Raw genomic sequence first — 17,268 nt, 5'->3', positions numbered from 1 at the left:
TGTCCCTTTCCAAATCCCCTTCCTCCCAGCAGCATGAATTTGACATTCTTCTCACTCTGCCTGCTTTCTTTGAGATGACAATGTGCTTACAGTGTTACTGTCTTCAGAAGGCCCCACATTCTGGGAGAAATCGTGGAAGAAAGTGGTTCCGGTGGGGGTCTACAGAGGGGTCCAGCATCTCTCCGGATAAGGGAAGAGAGCAGCTGGGTCCCCTCTCTGACTCTGCCTTTGGACAAACAGCCCCTGCTCCTGGACTCCTGTCACCTGCACCGATCTATCCATCTGATGGGCCAGATGCTCTCAGGGTTCCTCATTCACACAACTCAGGAGTCGTCCCTCCAGCAGCGCTGTGGCAGCCAGCCCCAGAGTCACAGTCAGCCCGGCACATCACGGTGAATCCCAGAAGCCAGCAACCAATCCACTTGATATACAGACAGCAAAGCTAATCAGGTGGCAGCAAGGAGAAGTGCCTTCTACTCTGAAGGTCACCTTGGAGCCACACAGAGTGGATGGCAGATCCAAAATCACTATGATGGAGAAGGCGAAATGGAAAGAGCGGCCAGGAAATGACCTCACAGCTCCAGTTACTGCTGGAACCTGTGAGGGTTGCTAGCTATTGGAGGGGCAAAGCAGCAAAGGGCCCACATGGGGGGAGCAGAATCCGTGGGCATTCAGGAGCAGAGGTGGGGGGAGGGGGTCATGTGGCAAACGGGTAAGGAATCCAGAGGTATGTGGAGCATGTCAGCCAGCCTGCTGCCTCGTCCTGGGTAAAATGCACACTTTATTGACTGCCTGCTACAGTGGCGGTTCCGAGGCTATTAAACCCCTTGATCCAGAATCACCAGGATACAGCTCTGAAGAGCACACTGGAGAGGTTACAGGGGCCTGCAGCTCTCGTCATTCACAGCTGACAGAACAAATGACCGGCTTTCCTGCCTGCAGCTCTACCAGACTATTTCCCAGGGACCCCCAGCCTCCAGGAAGAGCCCCATTTCCCTGCTGGCTGCAGGAAGAAGACCCAGATGGCTCAGAACAAGGCAAGGCCTGGCCACCATGTTGGGCTTCACAGAGTTCGCAATCACCACCGTGGTCTCCGGACCACTTCTCTCTAGATCAGGAGTCAGGGCCAAGCCCCTTAACCACTCTCTGCCTTAGCTGCCCCCGTACTCAATGAGAAGAAGATGGGGTCTTCTTTTCCATTTCAGCTTCATGCTGACATGCCAAGGCATATAGATTCTGAGCTGTAGGGAAGGACAAGGCACACGGTGGGGAGGGCCCCTCAGTGATGCCACTGCAGGGGAGGAAAAGGGGAGCTATGGAAGAGGTCAGCAAGCCACACCTCGCTGGTTGAGCAACCAACAACAGGGACACACCAGACGGAGCGTGTCTGTCATCCCCTCTGACTCATGGGCAAGTCCCACAGGGCTCGCGTTCAGACTCCTCCCATGCCTGAACCCACAGAGGTTACTACAGGGCAAGTGGCCACCTGACTGAATGTCCATGAAGGCACTGAGGATGCACTCTTGCTGGCTGACTCTGAAGGTGAATGTGACCTGTTCACCATCAGAGGACGTGAGGTGGAAACAGCACGGGGGGAGCTGCCCCTCCTGGGTCAAGATTTCTGTGCTGGGTTTCAACTCAAGACGCTGCGATGGTTCATCAAATGCCGGCTTGCTAGGATTTAGAACTACCATCGCAACAAGTGTCGGGGCACTTCTGTGACTGATTACCTAGACTGTGTTAATGGAAGTGTGGAGACCCACTCTAAATGTGGGAGGCACTGTTCCATGGGCTGGGGTCCTGGACTTCATGAAAAGGAGAAAGAGAGTGAGCACAAGCCCTCATCTCTCTCTGCTTCCTAACTGTGGGCACAACTGACCAGCTGCCTCATTCTCCTGCCGTCCTGACTTCTGCTATGGTGGGCTATCCCCTGGACCTGTGCGCCCACACAGACCCCTTCTTCCTTAAGTTCTTTCTGCCAGGTACTTTGAAAAGTGATGCACGCCCAAGGCTTCACACATCCGAACCGCCCCATGGCAAACTGCCTTCACCTACAGCATGGGTTTCCAACCCCCACCACAGCATCTCCAAGGCCACTCACAGAGCTCGCTGTGTGTCTCACAGGTCTGCCACGATTTACCTGCATTAACCAACGAGGCCCACTTCGTACATTTTTCTGTAAAATCTGTATATCCCTCCCTTGTCATTCCAGTAGGCTCCACAGAATGGGCTTATGGCCGAGCCCGGTGCAGTTTCCTTCTTAACAAAACAGGCCAACATCTGGGAATGTGGGTGTCAGGTAACATGCCCTACAATCAGCCCTCGAGAGGGGACAGGGCCTGTTCCCTGGTTGTGCAAACCCAGACATAATCGTTCATAACCAAGGAGCTCAGAGGTCCTGGGCATTGACTTCTCAAGTTTCCAAAATTTTGTTTACCACCGAGACCAGATTGCCCCTGCAAATGATCTCACAGGCTTAGCTTCAAGAGGTAGAAAAACAAAACCAAGGGAAGAAAAGAAAGAGGAGAAGATGAAAACCATGAAAAGGCTCCAACTTAGCCCTCTTAAAAAGCAAGGTTGTGCCAATATTTAAGAGTTCCTCCCTTCAACCCCTCCCTCCCCAAACTGGTCTTCCAGTGGCACCTGATGTACTCTGGATGTCCGAAGTTCCTTTCTGACTTCTGATTTGTACAAGGTGATTCAGTGGCTGGCAGGGAATGCCTGGTCTGTTCCATGGCTACCCCCTACAAACAGACGGCTAGACTAGGAGCCAAGAACGAGCCAAAAAAGGCGTGTGCACCCAAGCTCCTTCAGCATAGACAGGGTCCCTCACCATATGGTGCTCCAGAGGCCTCCGAGGCTCCATTTTCCCATTAATGGACACAGTTCACCAGCACCACACACTGAAGAATCCTCCCAGGAAGGCCATGCCAGACCATGGAATGCTCTTGAACAACTGAGTGTTGGGAGGCAACATACACTTTCTCTGAATGGCTGGAGAGCAATTCCACCCTGAAAGACGGGCATAAGCTGAGCATCCTTTAGGGAGGCCCCTCAGAGCACAAACCCACGCTAGCAACAAGTAAAGCTGCTGCTGGGTGAGCCCTGTGCAGTTCTTTATCCAGGCCCCAATACTGGAAATCCAAGGTACTGGAACTCACTCCTCTGAGCACTACCAGTGGAAATTTCCATATGACTGAGTGTGACAACTCACAACCAAAATATAGATCGCGTGAGAAAAATGCATAAAATTACCTTCGGGTGTATATATCCCTAAATTGTCCAAGAAACAGATGACTGTCATGTTCACATTTGACTCCTGTCCCCAAGGTACCTCATTATGGATATGTACATATTGTCTAAATCCAAAATATATATGCAACCAGCAGCATTCCAACAAGGGACACTCAATCTGTACCAACATCATCAAAGTTTAGAGCCACTGTGACTTTGAGACTGTCTAATATAACTTGTGTTAGATTTCACAAGAGAGAAGTGGGCTGTGCATCAGTGAAAGGAAACTGGCCAAGGCAGGGCTGCATCAAGAACATATCTCAGCCTTCCAACTGCAGCCCGAGACTCTCCCCAAACACGCTGTGGCTTCCTTCACAGGCTCTCCCCAAGCACCAGCACCAAGTCAATGACTTCCTTCCCTACCTTTCTTCCTCCACCAGGGTCCCTCGGGAACGGAGTAGGAAAGGTCCTTGAATTCGATGTTGACAGCCGCCCTCCGAGGCAAGGAGGAGAAGCGCTGGGCCTCTGTGAAGTTGTTGTCCACTTTCTTCAGATGACCGTTTAGCAGATCTGTCTCGACATCGTCCACGTTGCTGGACACGACCTCGTCCACCGACACGCACACGGACTTGGGCTCCGTCATCGCTGCAGAGTAGCTGCTGGCATTCTAGGAAGCAAAGCGGATGTGGTAAGATGCGTTATGTGCTCTCTGGGGAGAAAGAGCATCAAGAGACCTGCCGCTGGGCTCAGGGTCATCGATTATCCATAGGGATACTTTTTAAACTTGGAGAGTACCTTTGTCCCCAGAGGAGAGAGAGGCCACCTGCAGGAATTGTCCCAGCTAACCATCACTCTTGCTTCTAGTAAAAAGGACACCGAAGATAAGAGGCTAAACACACCTACAGTCTTCCTTCAGGATCACAAAATCTGATCATAAAACTTCCCAAAGTAACTCATTTTCCTCTAGGAAGAAGGGAAGGAGTTACCATGGAAAGTCGCTTCTTTCTGGTCTACTCAAAAACCTCAGTGAAGACACACGAGGCTCTGAAGAAGGTACAACTGACACCGGCTTAAATATTTAGAGCAAGCTGTTGTCACATGTTCCTGTGTCATCTCCTGACGTGGCTAGGGCAGCATTACTAAAGTCCTGGTGTGTGGGGGCTGGCCGCATTTTACTGTCACACTTTCTAGATCCCTTGTAATTTCACTCCACTGTATCTTCCTAATACTATTGGAGGGCCGGAGGCAGAGAAACTGAGGCACAGATGACTTAAAACACAGTGAGGTGCTTCCTATATTACCAAGGCACCGTGCAGCTAGCTGAGTAGGGCTACAGACAAGTGCTGCAACTCTCTATTATATGCAGAGCCCAAAACTTTAGCTTTTAAAGCCTTTTGCAAGGCACCAAATGCATATAGCAGGTAGGCCAAGACCCAGGAGTATTTATGCAAAGCAAGGGGTTTGCTTTTCTAATGGCTTGGCCGCCCTGGCCTGATCAATATGCTTCAGGAACCTCCAAACGCAGCAGCAGAGTCCTGAGGGGACAAGTTGTTCTAAAGTGATTCTAGCTGTCTCCTGAAGCTAGGGGGAACGTCCAAAAGTACGAGCCTTCTGCAGACTCAGCCAGCTGCTGATAACCAATAGGGGTGGGAGTGGGAAGCCCACCCCTCACCTCTTCTGGTCACCAAAGCTACCGACTACCCCAGGACTGGTGAGGCACTGCTGGTGTCCTCTGTTCTAGAGAGGACAGACATGCCATTCTTCTTCTGTTAGTTTACTAGCTATTTCTCTAAGATTGCTTATTATTTACTACTATTTCTTAAAAAAAAATAGAGCTATAGTGGATTATCTGCAGAAAGTCTCACAAAGGGATGGGGAGGTGACTCAGTTGGCTGGATATGCTTGCCTAGCGTGCACAAACCCCTAGGTTTCTCCAGAGCACCCTTTAACTCTAGCATTTGGGAAGTGGAAGAAAGAGGGCTGGAAGTTCAAACTAATTCTCTGCCGTGTGGTGAGTTTGAAGCCAGCCTGGCTACACAAGACCCTACCTTAAGGAAAAGCAAATGACCCAACAACAAAAATCTCTACAAGCCCAGCAATTCAACCCCTCCACCCACAAAAAACGTGCAATTAAGTCATAGAAGAGCTGGGTTTACTATCATGGCATTTGGGGGTTCAGAGTCTAGTGGTAAGCTTCGGGGGTTGTATATTTAATACAAATGGGGTATGAGAGAGGTAGACCCAGGGATTCAGGAGCTGTTGGTGATGGAAAAAGGAGATTGCACTTCAGAAAAAGCTATGAGAACCACAAACATGCACTCACCTTCATGAGCATCTCCTAATTCTCACTGACATGCCTACCGGGTGAATGAAAACCAAGGCTGGAGGGAATCCTTGAAATCTAGCTCGGGGCAGCAGGTATGGAGCATGGATGCTCCTTTCAGTACCAATAAAAGCGAGTTCATATGTGCCCAGAACCATGGCTGTGCTGAGACCCACAGAGACCAGTGGAGAGCCTCCCAGACAGCCTCTGTGGATATTCATCAGGTGCCTTCCCTGACAGGGCTCTTGTAGAGATAGGTCACTCTGTTATAGCTCTGTGGTCCTGCAAGAATGCACCCATGCAACTCAGAACCTACCAGCAGGCACAGGGACCTTCCCGAGACCCATCCACTGCCATGGCAGGTTTATAACCACAAGGGCTATGGAGGAGCCTGGGAAGCACCAGGTGCTGGCTTCAGGGCTAGGGTGTCCTATGGAGCACCAACAAGGCAGTCAGCCGAGGCCAGGTCCCTCCCACCCTACCTTGTCATGAAGAGGAAGTACCACAAGCTTGGCTCCAACCCTGAGAGAGGGGGATAGCCCTTCTCGATCATGGCTCACGAACTCTACCTTTAGGTTCCAGCTGCTGTGGGTAATCCCTCCTTCTCCCTCTCCACAGACCCCCATCATAGGTGTCCAACCCCAAGGAAGCCAAGAAGGGATTGTTGCTTCCTTTCCTGTTGAAAGCCGCAGGAACAAGGGGGGGGGGGCTCACAGCCATCACCCCACCCACGGGCTGTGGCAGATATCAGACAAGCATCAGGCCAACATCCCGGCCTTCTCCCCGGACTCTAAATGCACACGTCCATTCCCTTGACAGACTGAACACCGACAGTGTCTGTGACTAGCCAGACACAGACACGGACTCAGGCCCTCACAAGCTCAAGTTCAAGACTGAGTCTAGGGAAGAAAGCAGCCATCACAACAAGATTAAGTAAAGGCCATGGAGGCACATTAGATGCAGACCAGACCCTGGCGTGGGAGCCCAGAACAATGTCTGCAGAAATAGTCCAGGCTGAGATCAGTGAGATGAGATGGGGGCTGGGTTGTGGGGGCTGGGTTGTGTGTACCATGATCCCTTCAGGGGGCCTCTGTGAACAGGGAGCATGGACCACGGAGAGGTAGACCTATATCTGGAATGTGAGTTATGGGGTGCAGTGTGGGAGAAGGCAGGAAGTAGGGTACTTGGCATAGACGAAATGAGAGAGACAAACTCTAGAAAGAAATTATGAAGATCAGTGGGGTCTCTCTCTGACCTGGCGTGCCAGGCTCAGAAGGCTAAAGCAATCACCTGCAGAGCTAGGGATGGGGGGTACTTAATCGGCAGTGGTAGCGAGGGAGGAAGAAGCCAGAGTCAGCTACTTAGGATGTGAAGTGCTCAAGAACGAGACCACGTGCCTGTACTTGCTAGGCAAGTGGCTGTAAACAGCAGTGGCTAAGATTCAGTGTGTTCAGACCACTCCAGCCTGTAGCCTGTGCTCTTAGCATTTGCACAGCATGGGGCGGGTAGGGGCAACTCCAGTTTGAAAGGGGGGGGGCAGGAAAGCAGCAAGGTGAGCCATCTAGCTCAGAACCTCTCAGTCAGAAGGGGTTCGGATCCTTGTCTTCTCTCACCCAGCCATTTGAGCACTGCTCACTCTATACAGCATGGGTGCTGGCCAAACTGTCCTTTAGAGTAACCGGCACAGCAAACAGGAACTCAGGCAGCCTCTCCCTGCCCCATCCCCCTTCAGCAAGGACACTGGCCCCACCCTTCCTCCACTGGTGTCCAGTGGCCTCACCCAATTAATAAAATCATAAAAACTGATGTGATGAGGCAGTGGCCTGTCACTCCAAAATAGACCAGCTCTCTGGAAACACAGCCTCCGAAGAGAGCGGCTAGCTAGCAATGTAGGTTACTGCGAGCTCTGCCTCAGCCTCCTGAGCTCATTAAAAATAAAGCAAACACCTATTCCCTCCTGCGCTCTCCATTGGCTGGTCTGTTCCCCTGCCTTCCCGTCTGGACACTGTGCCCTCTTCTTGTGGAATGTGTTTTGCTGACAGAACAGATGGTGAAGGCAGGAAGTCCATTCCTGGGGATTCTGTGCAGAGGGGACTCTGTCTGGACTGTTGCTGGGGGCTGCACAAGAGAACGCTTCCCTCGGCACGGGGGTAGGGTATGGAGAGTGAGGGCTGCGTGGATGCTAGGCATCTGGGGACACCAGAGTAGTGGGAAGGAGGTCACATGCAGCCAGCAAGCCACACCCACTGGGAGACCCCTTCACTGGGAGGCATCCAGAGACAGGAACTTCTCTCAGCACCCTGGGGCAGGGGTGGCTTCTCTTCTCTCTGTGCTCCCTTGCTGCCAACTACGACGCTCACCTAGATGGCACTTCAGGACATCCTGGGCACATCAGAAGAAACTACGCTAACCCATAATCAAAGCAATTCCCCACAGGAAAAGTGTCCAAATGTCACAACCCAAGCTAAGCTTAAAGGGCAGGTTACACTTGAGTGACCACTCACAGGGTCACAAAGCTGCAGTCTTACATCTCTTGGAGACACACGCCCACCTTTTGTGGCCCTGCAACCTCAGGACCCTAGTACTCCTGGAGCTCTGGCCGCCCTTCAGGGCTCTCTCCAGACTTGTAGCTCGCTCAGCCAGCATGGCAGGACCTCAGGGCAGAGGAGACTAAAAGCAAATCTTGAAGTCTTGTTATAACTGAGATAGAACAATAAAAAAAAATAGCCTGGTCTTTGACTTGTGCCAGTAGCACCTGGTATTCCTAGTCATTGCCACCTCTTACTCCCAGCCAGGTCCCACCAGGCTGGTCCTGTCTGGTGTCCAAGATTAGGCAAGATCGATGGATCCAGAGAGGTATGACCACAGGCAGATGGATATCTTAAAATTAAAACCAAAGTGCCAGGTTTCCAGGAAGAAGATTCTTTTCAAATATATCAATAGATTTCTTGGGGAATTAAAAAAAAAATAAGCCCAGCCATTATGATATCTGTAACCTTACAGCAGAGGTCCAGGCTGTATCAAACCATAACGTTATAAATCAGCATAAAAACCTGTATCCTTCGGCATTCTGGCTCATTTATCCACAAGTTCAAGCCAGTTCTAAATGACGGCATGTCCCAGGCAGAGGGAAGCCACCAAACTTCCTCTATTTGCAACGATCATCAATTAGCTTAACTTTCCATTGCCAGCAGAATCCCCACATTGATAGATAAACGCTCAAGGGGCAATTTTTCAGTGTTACCCAAGACAGCCACTAGATAAAAGAGAGTATCTTGAGGAGAAGCGATTCCTGTTCTCATTGATTCTGACGTGTGTCAGAACCAGAGCACACACCTCAAGGTTGGGAATCAGCTTGGGGGGTCTTCCTCCCTGCCTCACCCGACCCCCTGCTAACCACCACTCCAGAGCATCTTCGCTCCACTCTGTCGGTTTACACAAAATCATTACATAATGAGTCGGCGGGCTGGGCTCGAGGAGAATTCTACAGTAACCTGTTTGGAATCATCGGATGCAGTTGTCAGAGCAGAGCATGCGCACAAAGCCTGGTGCTTTTTTTTTCCCTCTAGAGCTCAAGGCAAGAGGTAACTGTCGGTCAAATCCTACTGAGCCTTGCTGACTTCAAATACAGGATGCTAAAAATGAAGTAAAGGGGAGGGACTGTGCGATGTGGGTTTCCAGCGTATGGGAAGGCGCAGGCAAGCTAGTAACAGAGCTGGGAAGCACAGAAAGGGATGATCCGGGTGGGAATACGGAGGGCTAGCTGTTTGTACTCCACACAGTCTGAAATCAGCTTAAGAGGATATTATCCGCAACGTCCGCGTGTTAGGCGGAGCCGGTAGGGCCAAGTGTGAGACCAGACTGGTGGTGGGCTGTGGTTTTTATTGTTATGTTCGCTTTTTTTCCGGGTGCACTGAGGGACCGTGAAAGAGGAGACGCTTCCCCACCTCTGGGAACAGAGCTTGTCTAGCAATTAATTCAGTAGCACCCGGTTTTTGCCCTAGGACTGGTACCTGGAGGGGGGGTGGGAATGGGGGAGTAAATGCCCACACCCTGTCCTCACCCCTGCAGGGATCGCCCTCCTCTGTTTCCCCTAGGACTCTGCCGCTTCCTCTGAAAGTAGCTGTCCCTGGGGAGCGCAGGAGAAGAGGGTCTGTTTCGTGGGGCACAGCTCCTCTTTTTGTCCCCCACTATGCCCAGTGCTCCGGAGGGTGGCGCAAGAAGTCCCCGTCGCCTGCCTGCCCCTCAGAACTCCCCAGGGAGATCCGACTCTCCCTACCCTCGGGCTAGGTCGGCATCCCTTCCCTGTGCGCCCCAACGCCCCGAGCCCCTCACCCAGAGGCAGACAAGTCAAGGCCATCTGTCCACTTGTGAGGCTGCTAGCTGCCCCGCGCCCCACTCCGGGTTCCTCCACCTTCCTGGCGCCCTAAGCCAGTGCAGAAGCACCCTGATGCTCCAGGTGGCCGGGGCGGAGGCGAGCGGAGCAGGGCACCTCTCCAGGGCGCCCGGGTCAGCGCCCAGAGGACGCGCTCCTAGGCGGTTGGTGTGAAGACCAGTGTGCGGGGGGTTTTGTGTTTCCTGTTTCCCTAAACCCCAGCCGCGAGTGCAAAGGATGTGCGACTCACCATGGCGGTGCCGACCGAAAAAGCGGCCATCAGACAGGCCATGCCCCGGGGGCGGCGGCGGTAGCAGCGGTGGTGGTGGTGGTGGTGGTGGTGGTGGTGGCGGCGGCGGGGTGGAGGCTGCGGGCGGCGGGGAAGAGGTTGCAGGAACGAGGCTGCGCTTGCTCCAGCTCCACGACGGTGCTCGGCGCGGGTTCCGACTGCGCCCTGGCCCCGCCCCGGTTCACGATTGGCCGGCGCGGAAGGGGCGGGACGCCGACAGGTGCGCGTGCTCTTGTTTTGCTCCTGTTGCAGAGAGGCTGGAGGATGCCTTGGACTGGGAGCTGTCGGCTAGGCCTCTACCTGGGTCTTACCACCTGATCCTGGCAACCCCAATACAGAGACCCCGCAACAAGGGCTGGGCCAGCGCAACTCTAGGCGAGTCAGTGGGGGTGCCACACAAATCAGGGGTCCTTGTTTAGGAAACCTCCTGGGGTAGCTTGAGGAGCAAAAGAATGGAGAAGAAGGCAAGTGGCTCTTTTCTTTTGCCTTTGCCATGTGTCTGTCTTCAGGTGGATGCCCCAGGGAACAAAAGAAAGGGAGAAAACTGTTGCAGGGCCCACCCCACAGCTCCAGGGTCGGGTGACCCCTACCAAGCTGCATGGGTATTCATACAGGTAGCACCTAGGCCTCCATCAGCACCACTCCATCTCCAAATAAGCCACAGGGGTCTTTCCCGTGTCTTACATAGCCACGTTCTTGTACCCAGAATCTACTGAAGCTTCCTATTATTCCTAAGTGGGCAGTTTCCCGATGCCCATGGTGGCATCCCAATTGCTGAAGCAATATTCTGTAACCCCCAGCACAGTAGAGCCACCTGCTCCAGCATTTGGGTGTGCCAGGACACTTCCTGCTCTATTAGAAGGGGGCAGGCAAATGGGTATCAGGCTATCAAACCCTTGATCTTGACCAAGGTATTCCCTAGAATCACAGAAAGGAAAGTGTCCTAAGTTTGGGGGAAGAGTAGGCTTCCACGCCCCAGGGGCTGATGTCCTTATCTGGTACCAAGAAGGCTGACAAAGCCAGGGCTTTCTGGGAAAGTTATGAATACAAACCACCCAGGGAATGAGAAAGGTTTCTGGGGCCTGGGTCTGCTGTCTGCCCTGGTGCCTACCCCTGCTCCAGAGGCAGCACAGATAGACAAGAGGAGACTCATACAACATGATCAGTCCAAAGGTCATGACATCATCACGCCCATTTTCACAGATTATCTACTCTGCCCGGCATCCACTCTTCCTATTTCCAGAAGTCTGCCCAGAATTTTCTTCTGGAATTTTTTTCCTCAAGCCCTCGGCTCAATTCTGAACCCCCATTTCTATGCCCTTTGATTCATGTATAATTGATGAACCTTCAATACAAACATAGGCCAGTTAGCTTCAATCACCAAAGAGGATAGTCAGGAGCTGGAGATGGGAGACAGTGCTTTCTGGGCTGCCGAGAATGAGCAGGAATCAGCATGGAGCATGAGGAGGAAGTCAGAGAGGGCAGACATCCATGCATTAGGTCCTCTTTGGTGTGGTTTGGGCAACAGAGAAAGTTCCAAGTCATATGTATGTCCATGGGGCGGTGATCCTCCTGACCATGCTGGAACTATGTGATGGGTGCTTTCTCTTTCCACTCATGACATCCCACTCATGCCGGAGCATGGAAGAAGTGAGCAGTAGAGTTGGGCAGACTTATCCTGTAAGTGACAGAAAGGCAGCTTCAACTAGCAGAGTGCATTGCTTTCTGTAGTGGAGAGGTTCAGAGAGCCTAGTTTCAGGCTTGATGGGGCCAAGGATAAACACACACACTCACAACCACACCTCTTGCTTTCTCCATAGCCACCTTCATGTGATGGCTCTTCTCAGTGAATGTCGCCTTCCTCCAGCTCCCCCATCCTACCAGCTGTGCCCAGTCCTTATGCCCAATGGTGCCTAGTCTTGATGGGCCCTCCAATGTGTCACATGGAAGGAAACATCAAGTAGCTGAGTCCCGAGGCACCACAGAAGACCCGGAAGCCCAGGTGCTTCTGTTCCACTTGGAAGACTTCTGACCACAAGGGTCAGTACCAGGCCAGCAAATGTGAACGGGGTGCAGGGTAGCACTGTCCAGTCCAGACACAACCCCAATGGGGATTTCTACCAAGACATGGTCATAGATGGATCTGGATAGCCTTGAGGACTTCTGGTAGGAAGCCACTTCCTGTTTCAGTACGAAGGCTGTCTGTTATTAAATATAGTCATCTTTAGTGTCTTTGGGAGATTGGTTCCCAGACCCCCATCCAATGTCAAAATCTGTGGAAGCTCATATCCCTTGTATGCACAGATGCAGGGTTTGCTTATACCCACCCATTCCCTCCTGTGTACTCTGAACCATCTCTGACTCACTTCTAACATGATGTAATCACATCGATTAAGATGCAAGTGTCATTTTAATGCTGGCAGTATTTGTAGGAATCCTTCTTAAACCGTGGGTCCATACTCCATCTGGGGATGTATGACTGAATGTGTGGGTCATGGAGAAGTTGCCCAAAGTTAACTTAAAACCAAAACACTAGTAAACCCAAGGTATGTCTGTTAACACTCACCTGTGTTGCATCTCAGACATCAACGCAGCTCTGACCTTTCACATCCAACACGAACCCTTTGCACTCCACAGGCCGTCATACTACCCAACACTGCCTGAAACATACTACTTCAGATTTCAGGAACTGTATGTTTAACTTTCACTGTACATGCAAAGCTGTGGGCCCTCACATAATGGTTCAAGTATGGAAAACAACATCTCAATATTTTCCTGCCATCGTTCTTCTGCAGGTTGTTTTGTCAGCTTGACACAAATCTAGAATCATTTGGGAAGAGGGTCTCTATGAGGGACTGTCTAGATCAGGCTGGCCCGTACCTATGCCTATTGGAGACTGTCTTGGTTGCCCTGGCTGATACGGGAAAAACCTAGCCCACTGTGGGCAGTACCATTCCCTAGGTTTGAGTCCGGAAGTGATAGGGATAGAATGAGCCAGCCAAGCCCTAAAAGCCTTCATGCATTCTGCATTCACTTCTCTCCACGCTTGACTGCGGAAATGGTGAGGCTAGCTGATTCAAGTGCCTGCTGCCTTGGCTTTTGTGCTATGGGAAACCTGTAACCTGGAATTGTGGGCTGAAATAGACCCCTTTCCCTTTGAGTTGGGTTTTGTTTTTGTAACAGTGGGAAGTGAAATCTGGGCCTCCGGACTGTTAGACAAAGTTCTACCACTGAGCTACAACTCAGCCTTCCTCAAGGTGGTTTTGGTCAGGGTATTTTTGTCACAGTCATAGGAACGAGACTAGGACAATATTTTAGTATCAAATCTGTGTACCTTGGGATTGGATTAAGTTAGAAGCACACTTTTCTCATTTGCACCCACATTTGATTTCCTCTTTAATAGATAGTAAGATGATATATGTAATGAATTGTTTAAAAATAAAGTTGTCATTTATTATCCATAACTGTTTGATTTATATACCTATTTTGTAAAATTATATACCCACAGTCATGTAAAAATGTCTCAGCCGAGGAGGGGGGGATGAGCGGAAAAAAGTTCCAGAAGCTTATTTTAAAAACTAGCTGCCTGCTCTCAATCACAAGGCTGTGTGGTTGGCTCCTGTCTGGCACCATAAGCACCAGTGAGGCAACCAAGCCATGAACCATCTGTCCAGGCCTCTGTGTCCACATGCCCAGTTCTCCAGCAAGGCTTGGCAGGACATGCCTCCTGCCTCTCCTTGTCTGGATGTGTGCCAGTGCCTCAGCATCCTGTGTAAAATGCTGGGTCTACTATGGAATGCTGGTCAATGTGGTCTGATCAAGACGGGCAGAGTGGCCAGGAGAGCGCATTCTCAAGTCTATGTGTTTTATTATGCTAGCATCGCCCACTCTGGGTCGATGTTGTGGGCAGCTGCAGCAGCCAGGTGGCCTTGAGTGACATCCAGCCCTCCAGGGCCAGTTCTCTTGTCTGTCCCCAACCAGCCAAGGAGAGCTCAGATGAGTTATCTCTCATAACTATAGATAACCTTCTTTGCAGTTGGGTGATGTTTCAACACTGACCTGCAGTTAACTTCGCGGGGGTGTGGGTGGGGCAGGCCGCTGGATGGATGGGAGAGAATGCCCATGGCCCACTTTCCTCTATTGGCTCTACATCTCTCAATCAACTGTTCACTTTTCTCTGTTGGCTGTAGACCTGTGTCAGTATGAGCAACTCTTCCTGAAGAAGATTCTGACTTGGGCTCTACAGATCTAGATGTGTGGGATGCCAGAGTTGTTCTCAGCACTGGAGAAATGGGTGAACCACACAGAATCCCATCCTCAAGGGACAGTAAGGTTTTGATAGTCAAAAAAAAATAGCTCTGATTCCTTTCGGGAACCAAACGCTCTGGTGGGCATCTCAGCTTACAGTGGGAACTGGTGTGTGTGTGTGTGTGTGTGTGTGTGTTTCAGCTAGAGGCAAGCTGAGGGTGTGGCTCTCTCATCTCTGGCATCCTCAACTTTTCAAGTCCACCCTCCAGGCATCCATCCTGGGGACTTGATCTCTGGGGCTATCTCCTGCAAGCTACCTCACCCCTATGTAGTATTCTTGCAATCTGTGACTGCATAGCATCCTTTGAGTCAGCTGTGCCAGTCATCCTTCCTGGATGTGAGCCTCAAGATGCAGGCATGTTTATCCATAGCCATGTTTCCACCATAAGACAGTGCCAGCCTGGGGAGTGATTCTGCCTGGGCTAGAGTGTATGAATCAAGCTTGTACCCCAAGTCTCTCTGATTCCCTCATTCAAGTAGTTACTCTGCCACTGGTGTGAAATCTGCTAGTCAGGATGGATGCGTGTCTGTCAGTGTAGACATGGCATGTCAGGGTAGACACATACCTGTTGATACAGACACATGCTCCTCAGTGTTGACACCCTTCTTGGTATAGACACATCTCTGCCAGTGTGGACACTGACCAACCGTGTGTGCACACACCATCAGGCATGTGTAAGTATAGACATATACGGTCCAGCATGGACGGTACCTGTCCTGCTACTGTGTGCTTTGTGTAAACACATAGCTGTTGATACAGACACATGCTTCTCAGTGTTGACACACTTTTTGGTATAGACACTGTCTATCCATGTGTACACACACTGTAAGCATAGACACAGGCTGGCCAGCATGGACGGTACCTGTCCTGCTACTGTACTGTGTGTTTCACGAATGCTGGGGACATTTCTTCACTTAGCTACTCAGTGTCGTTTGAAGGAAAACACAAAACTAAAGAGACCTGGTCCCTGTGTGCCCTAAGCATGTTGCTCACTGCCTCTGACAGTATTAGACATGGTGGATTGGAAGGCTATCTTTTTGTCTCCAAAGCTTCAAGCCTGGGCAAAGGGCTGGTCATGGGGGAGTTGTTTGCGTATGTGCTTACAAAAGCTCTGGCCGCCACCCTTCACTCCCGCTCCCTACCACACTTCACAAATGTCCAGATGAATCCCTTTGTCCCCAGCACAGATAGGCAGCCTGAAGGTCAAGGATGTAAGCCTGGAGAAGAAAGAACAGGCATGGGACACATGGGAAGAGCCTGGAAAGCAGGGATGGGAAGGTGAGGTTAACTAGTGATGTTTTCAGGGAATTAGAAAATACGTATAACACATTTTTCAGACCAAGAAAGAGGCAAGCTTTCTCTGCTAAGAGCTCATTTCTATCCTTATTAACCTGGAACTCAGAATGCCTGGGAAAGATCCAGAAACTGGAATCTTCAAAGGAAGGAAGAGGAAGCACCAACTGACAATGAGATGACCTTCTGAGAGGAAGATTAGGACAGACTTGCCAGGATGGACCCTGGAAATTTCCTGGAGGCCGCCTTCCCACACATAATTGGAACCTCTGGTCCCCTAGAAAAGGTCCTTGCTTGGAAGGCATTGGTAACCTTCATTGGTACTCTTCTAACCTAACTCTAGGGACACAATCCACACAGAGCTAGCCAGCATCCCACAGCTCCAGCATTGCTGGGGCCCATAGATTTGTAAGGTCAGGAGGTCTTCAGCTCTCCAGAGACTAGCCTGGTCCCCATAAGGAGACTTCAAGCCAGACACAGTGGCCCTCTTGCTTGCCCTAAGGGCAATGTGGAGCTAAGAACAAGTGAAAGCAATGGTCCCATCTTCGCAGGGGACTCTTTGCAGAGGCTCCTTGATACCCGAAAGTATATACCCTCTCTAGCTGGTTTTTCCTATCCATCACCTAGAGCAAAGTTTAATTTATGAATTAGGCTCAGTGAGAAATAAGCAGCAGTGACTAAGAGTGAAGTAGAACAGTTACGATGATGCATGGCCAGGAAAGATAGACCTGTGGCCACTTCTTCCTGTAAGAGTTAATGTAACCAGAACTCCACAGCTCCCACAGCCTGCCAGCACAAATGCCAGTGAGCAGAGACAGGGGCTGAATCTTTAAGTTGTGCTTTAGTGAGAGAGCTGGCGATCTGAGAAAGCAGTGGGTTGACACCCCGAAAAACTGCCTCATTCGGGTCTCCAGTCTGCAGTTTTAAAGGCAGGGAACAAAGGTAGTTGGTCACGCTGGAGCTCCGACTCCCCATTCTGGTCCTGTGGTCAGTTGTCAATCATTTCCGAGATATATGCTGTCTGTGTGCGCGCACGCACACACACACACACACACACACACACACACACACACACACACACGCCCCATACTCTTCCATCGTTCTCTGTACATCTGGCCTCAGGCACTCTGTGCAATGCCGGGTCTAGTTAGCCTCTGCTGACGTCAACCCTGGGCCCTCCAGACTGGAGTGTTAGCTCAGAGCAAGTCAGTCACCACGGGCGTGCATGCTCTGAGTGACTAATAACATTTATGTGTGGATACGGAGTGGGATATGAAAGTATTTCTACCATCTCCCTTATCTGCCATCGTTAAGACAAACGATAAGTGTTTTCAGAGCACAGGCAATGGTGGGTAACAGAAACTTCACAGTAATGAACGTCACAGCTGTCTGCTTTGCCATGGTTAAACACACGTCTTCTTCGTTCTTTGGCAGTTTCAATCTTC

General features: G+C 51.0%; 1 protein-coding gene across 1 annotated transcript in view; it reads right to left on the bottom strand.

Annotated features, from left to right (window-relative positions):
* The window catches only part of Abcg1 (ATP binding cassette subfamily G member 1), a 55,558-nt gene extending 45,215 nt beyond the window's left edge, over positions 1-10,343 (bottom strand). The window contains exons 1-2 of the mRNA XM_041634836.1: positions 10,183-10,343; positions 3,658-3,901 (exon numbers count right to left, since the gene is read on the bottom strand). Coding sequence (XP_041490770.1) covers positions 3,658-3,901; positions 10,183-10,224 — 286 coding nt within the window. The 5' untranslated portion in view covers positions 10,225-10,343. The remainder of the gene's footprint in view (positions 1-3,657; positions 3,902-10,182) is intronic.
* Between the last annotated feature and the right edge of the window lie 6,925 nt (positions 10,344-17,268).

Source organism: Microtus oregoni, unplaced genomic scaffold, assembly GCF_018167655.1.
Source record: "Microtus oregoni isolate MIOR12 unplaced genomic scaffold, Mior012 000046F_ref0000063, whole genome shotgun sequence".
Taxonomy (NCBI): domain Eukaryota; kingdom Metazoa; phylum Chordata; class Mammalia; order Rodentia; family Cricetidae; genus Microtus; species Microtus oregoni.
Note: the sequence above shows the minus strand (reverse complement) of the source record. Positions and strands in the feature narration are given on the sequence as shown.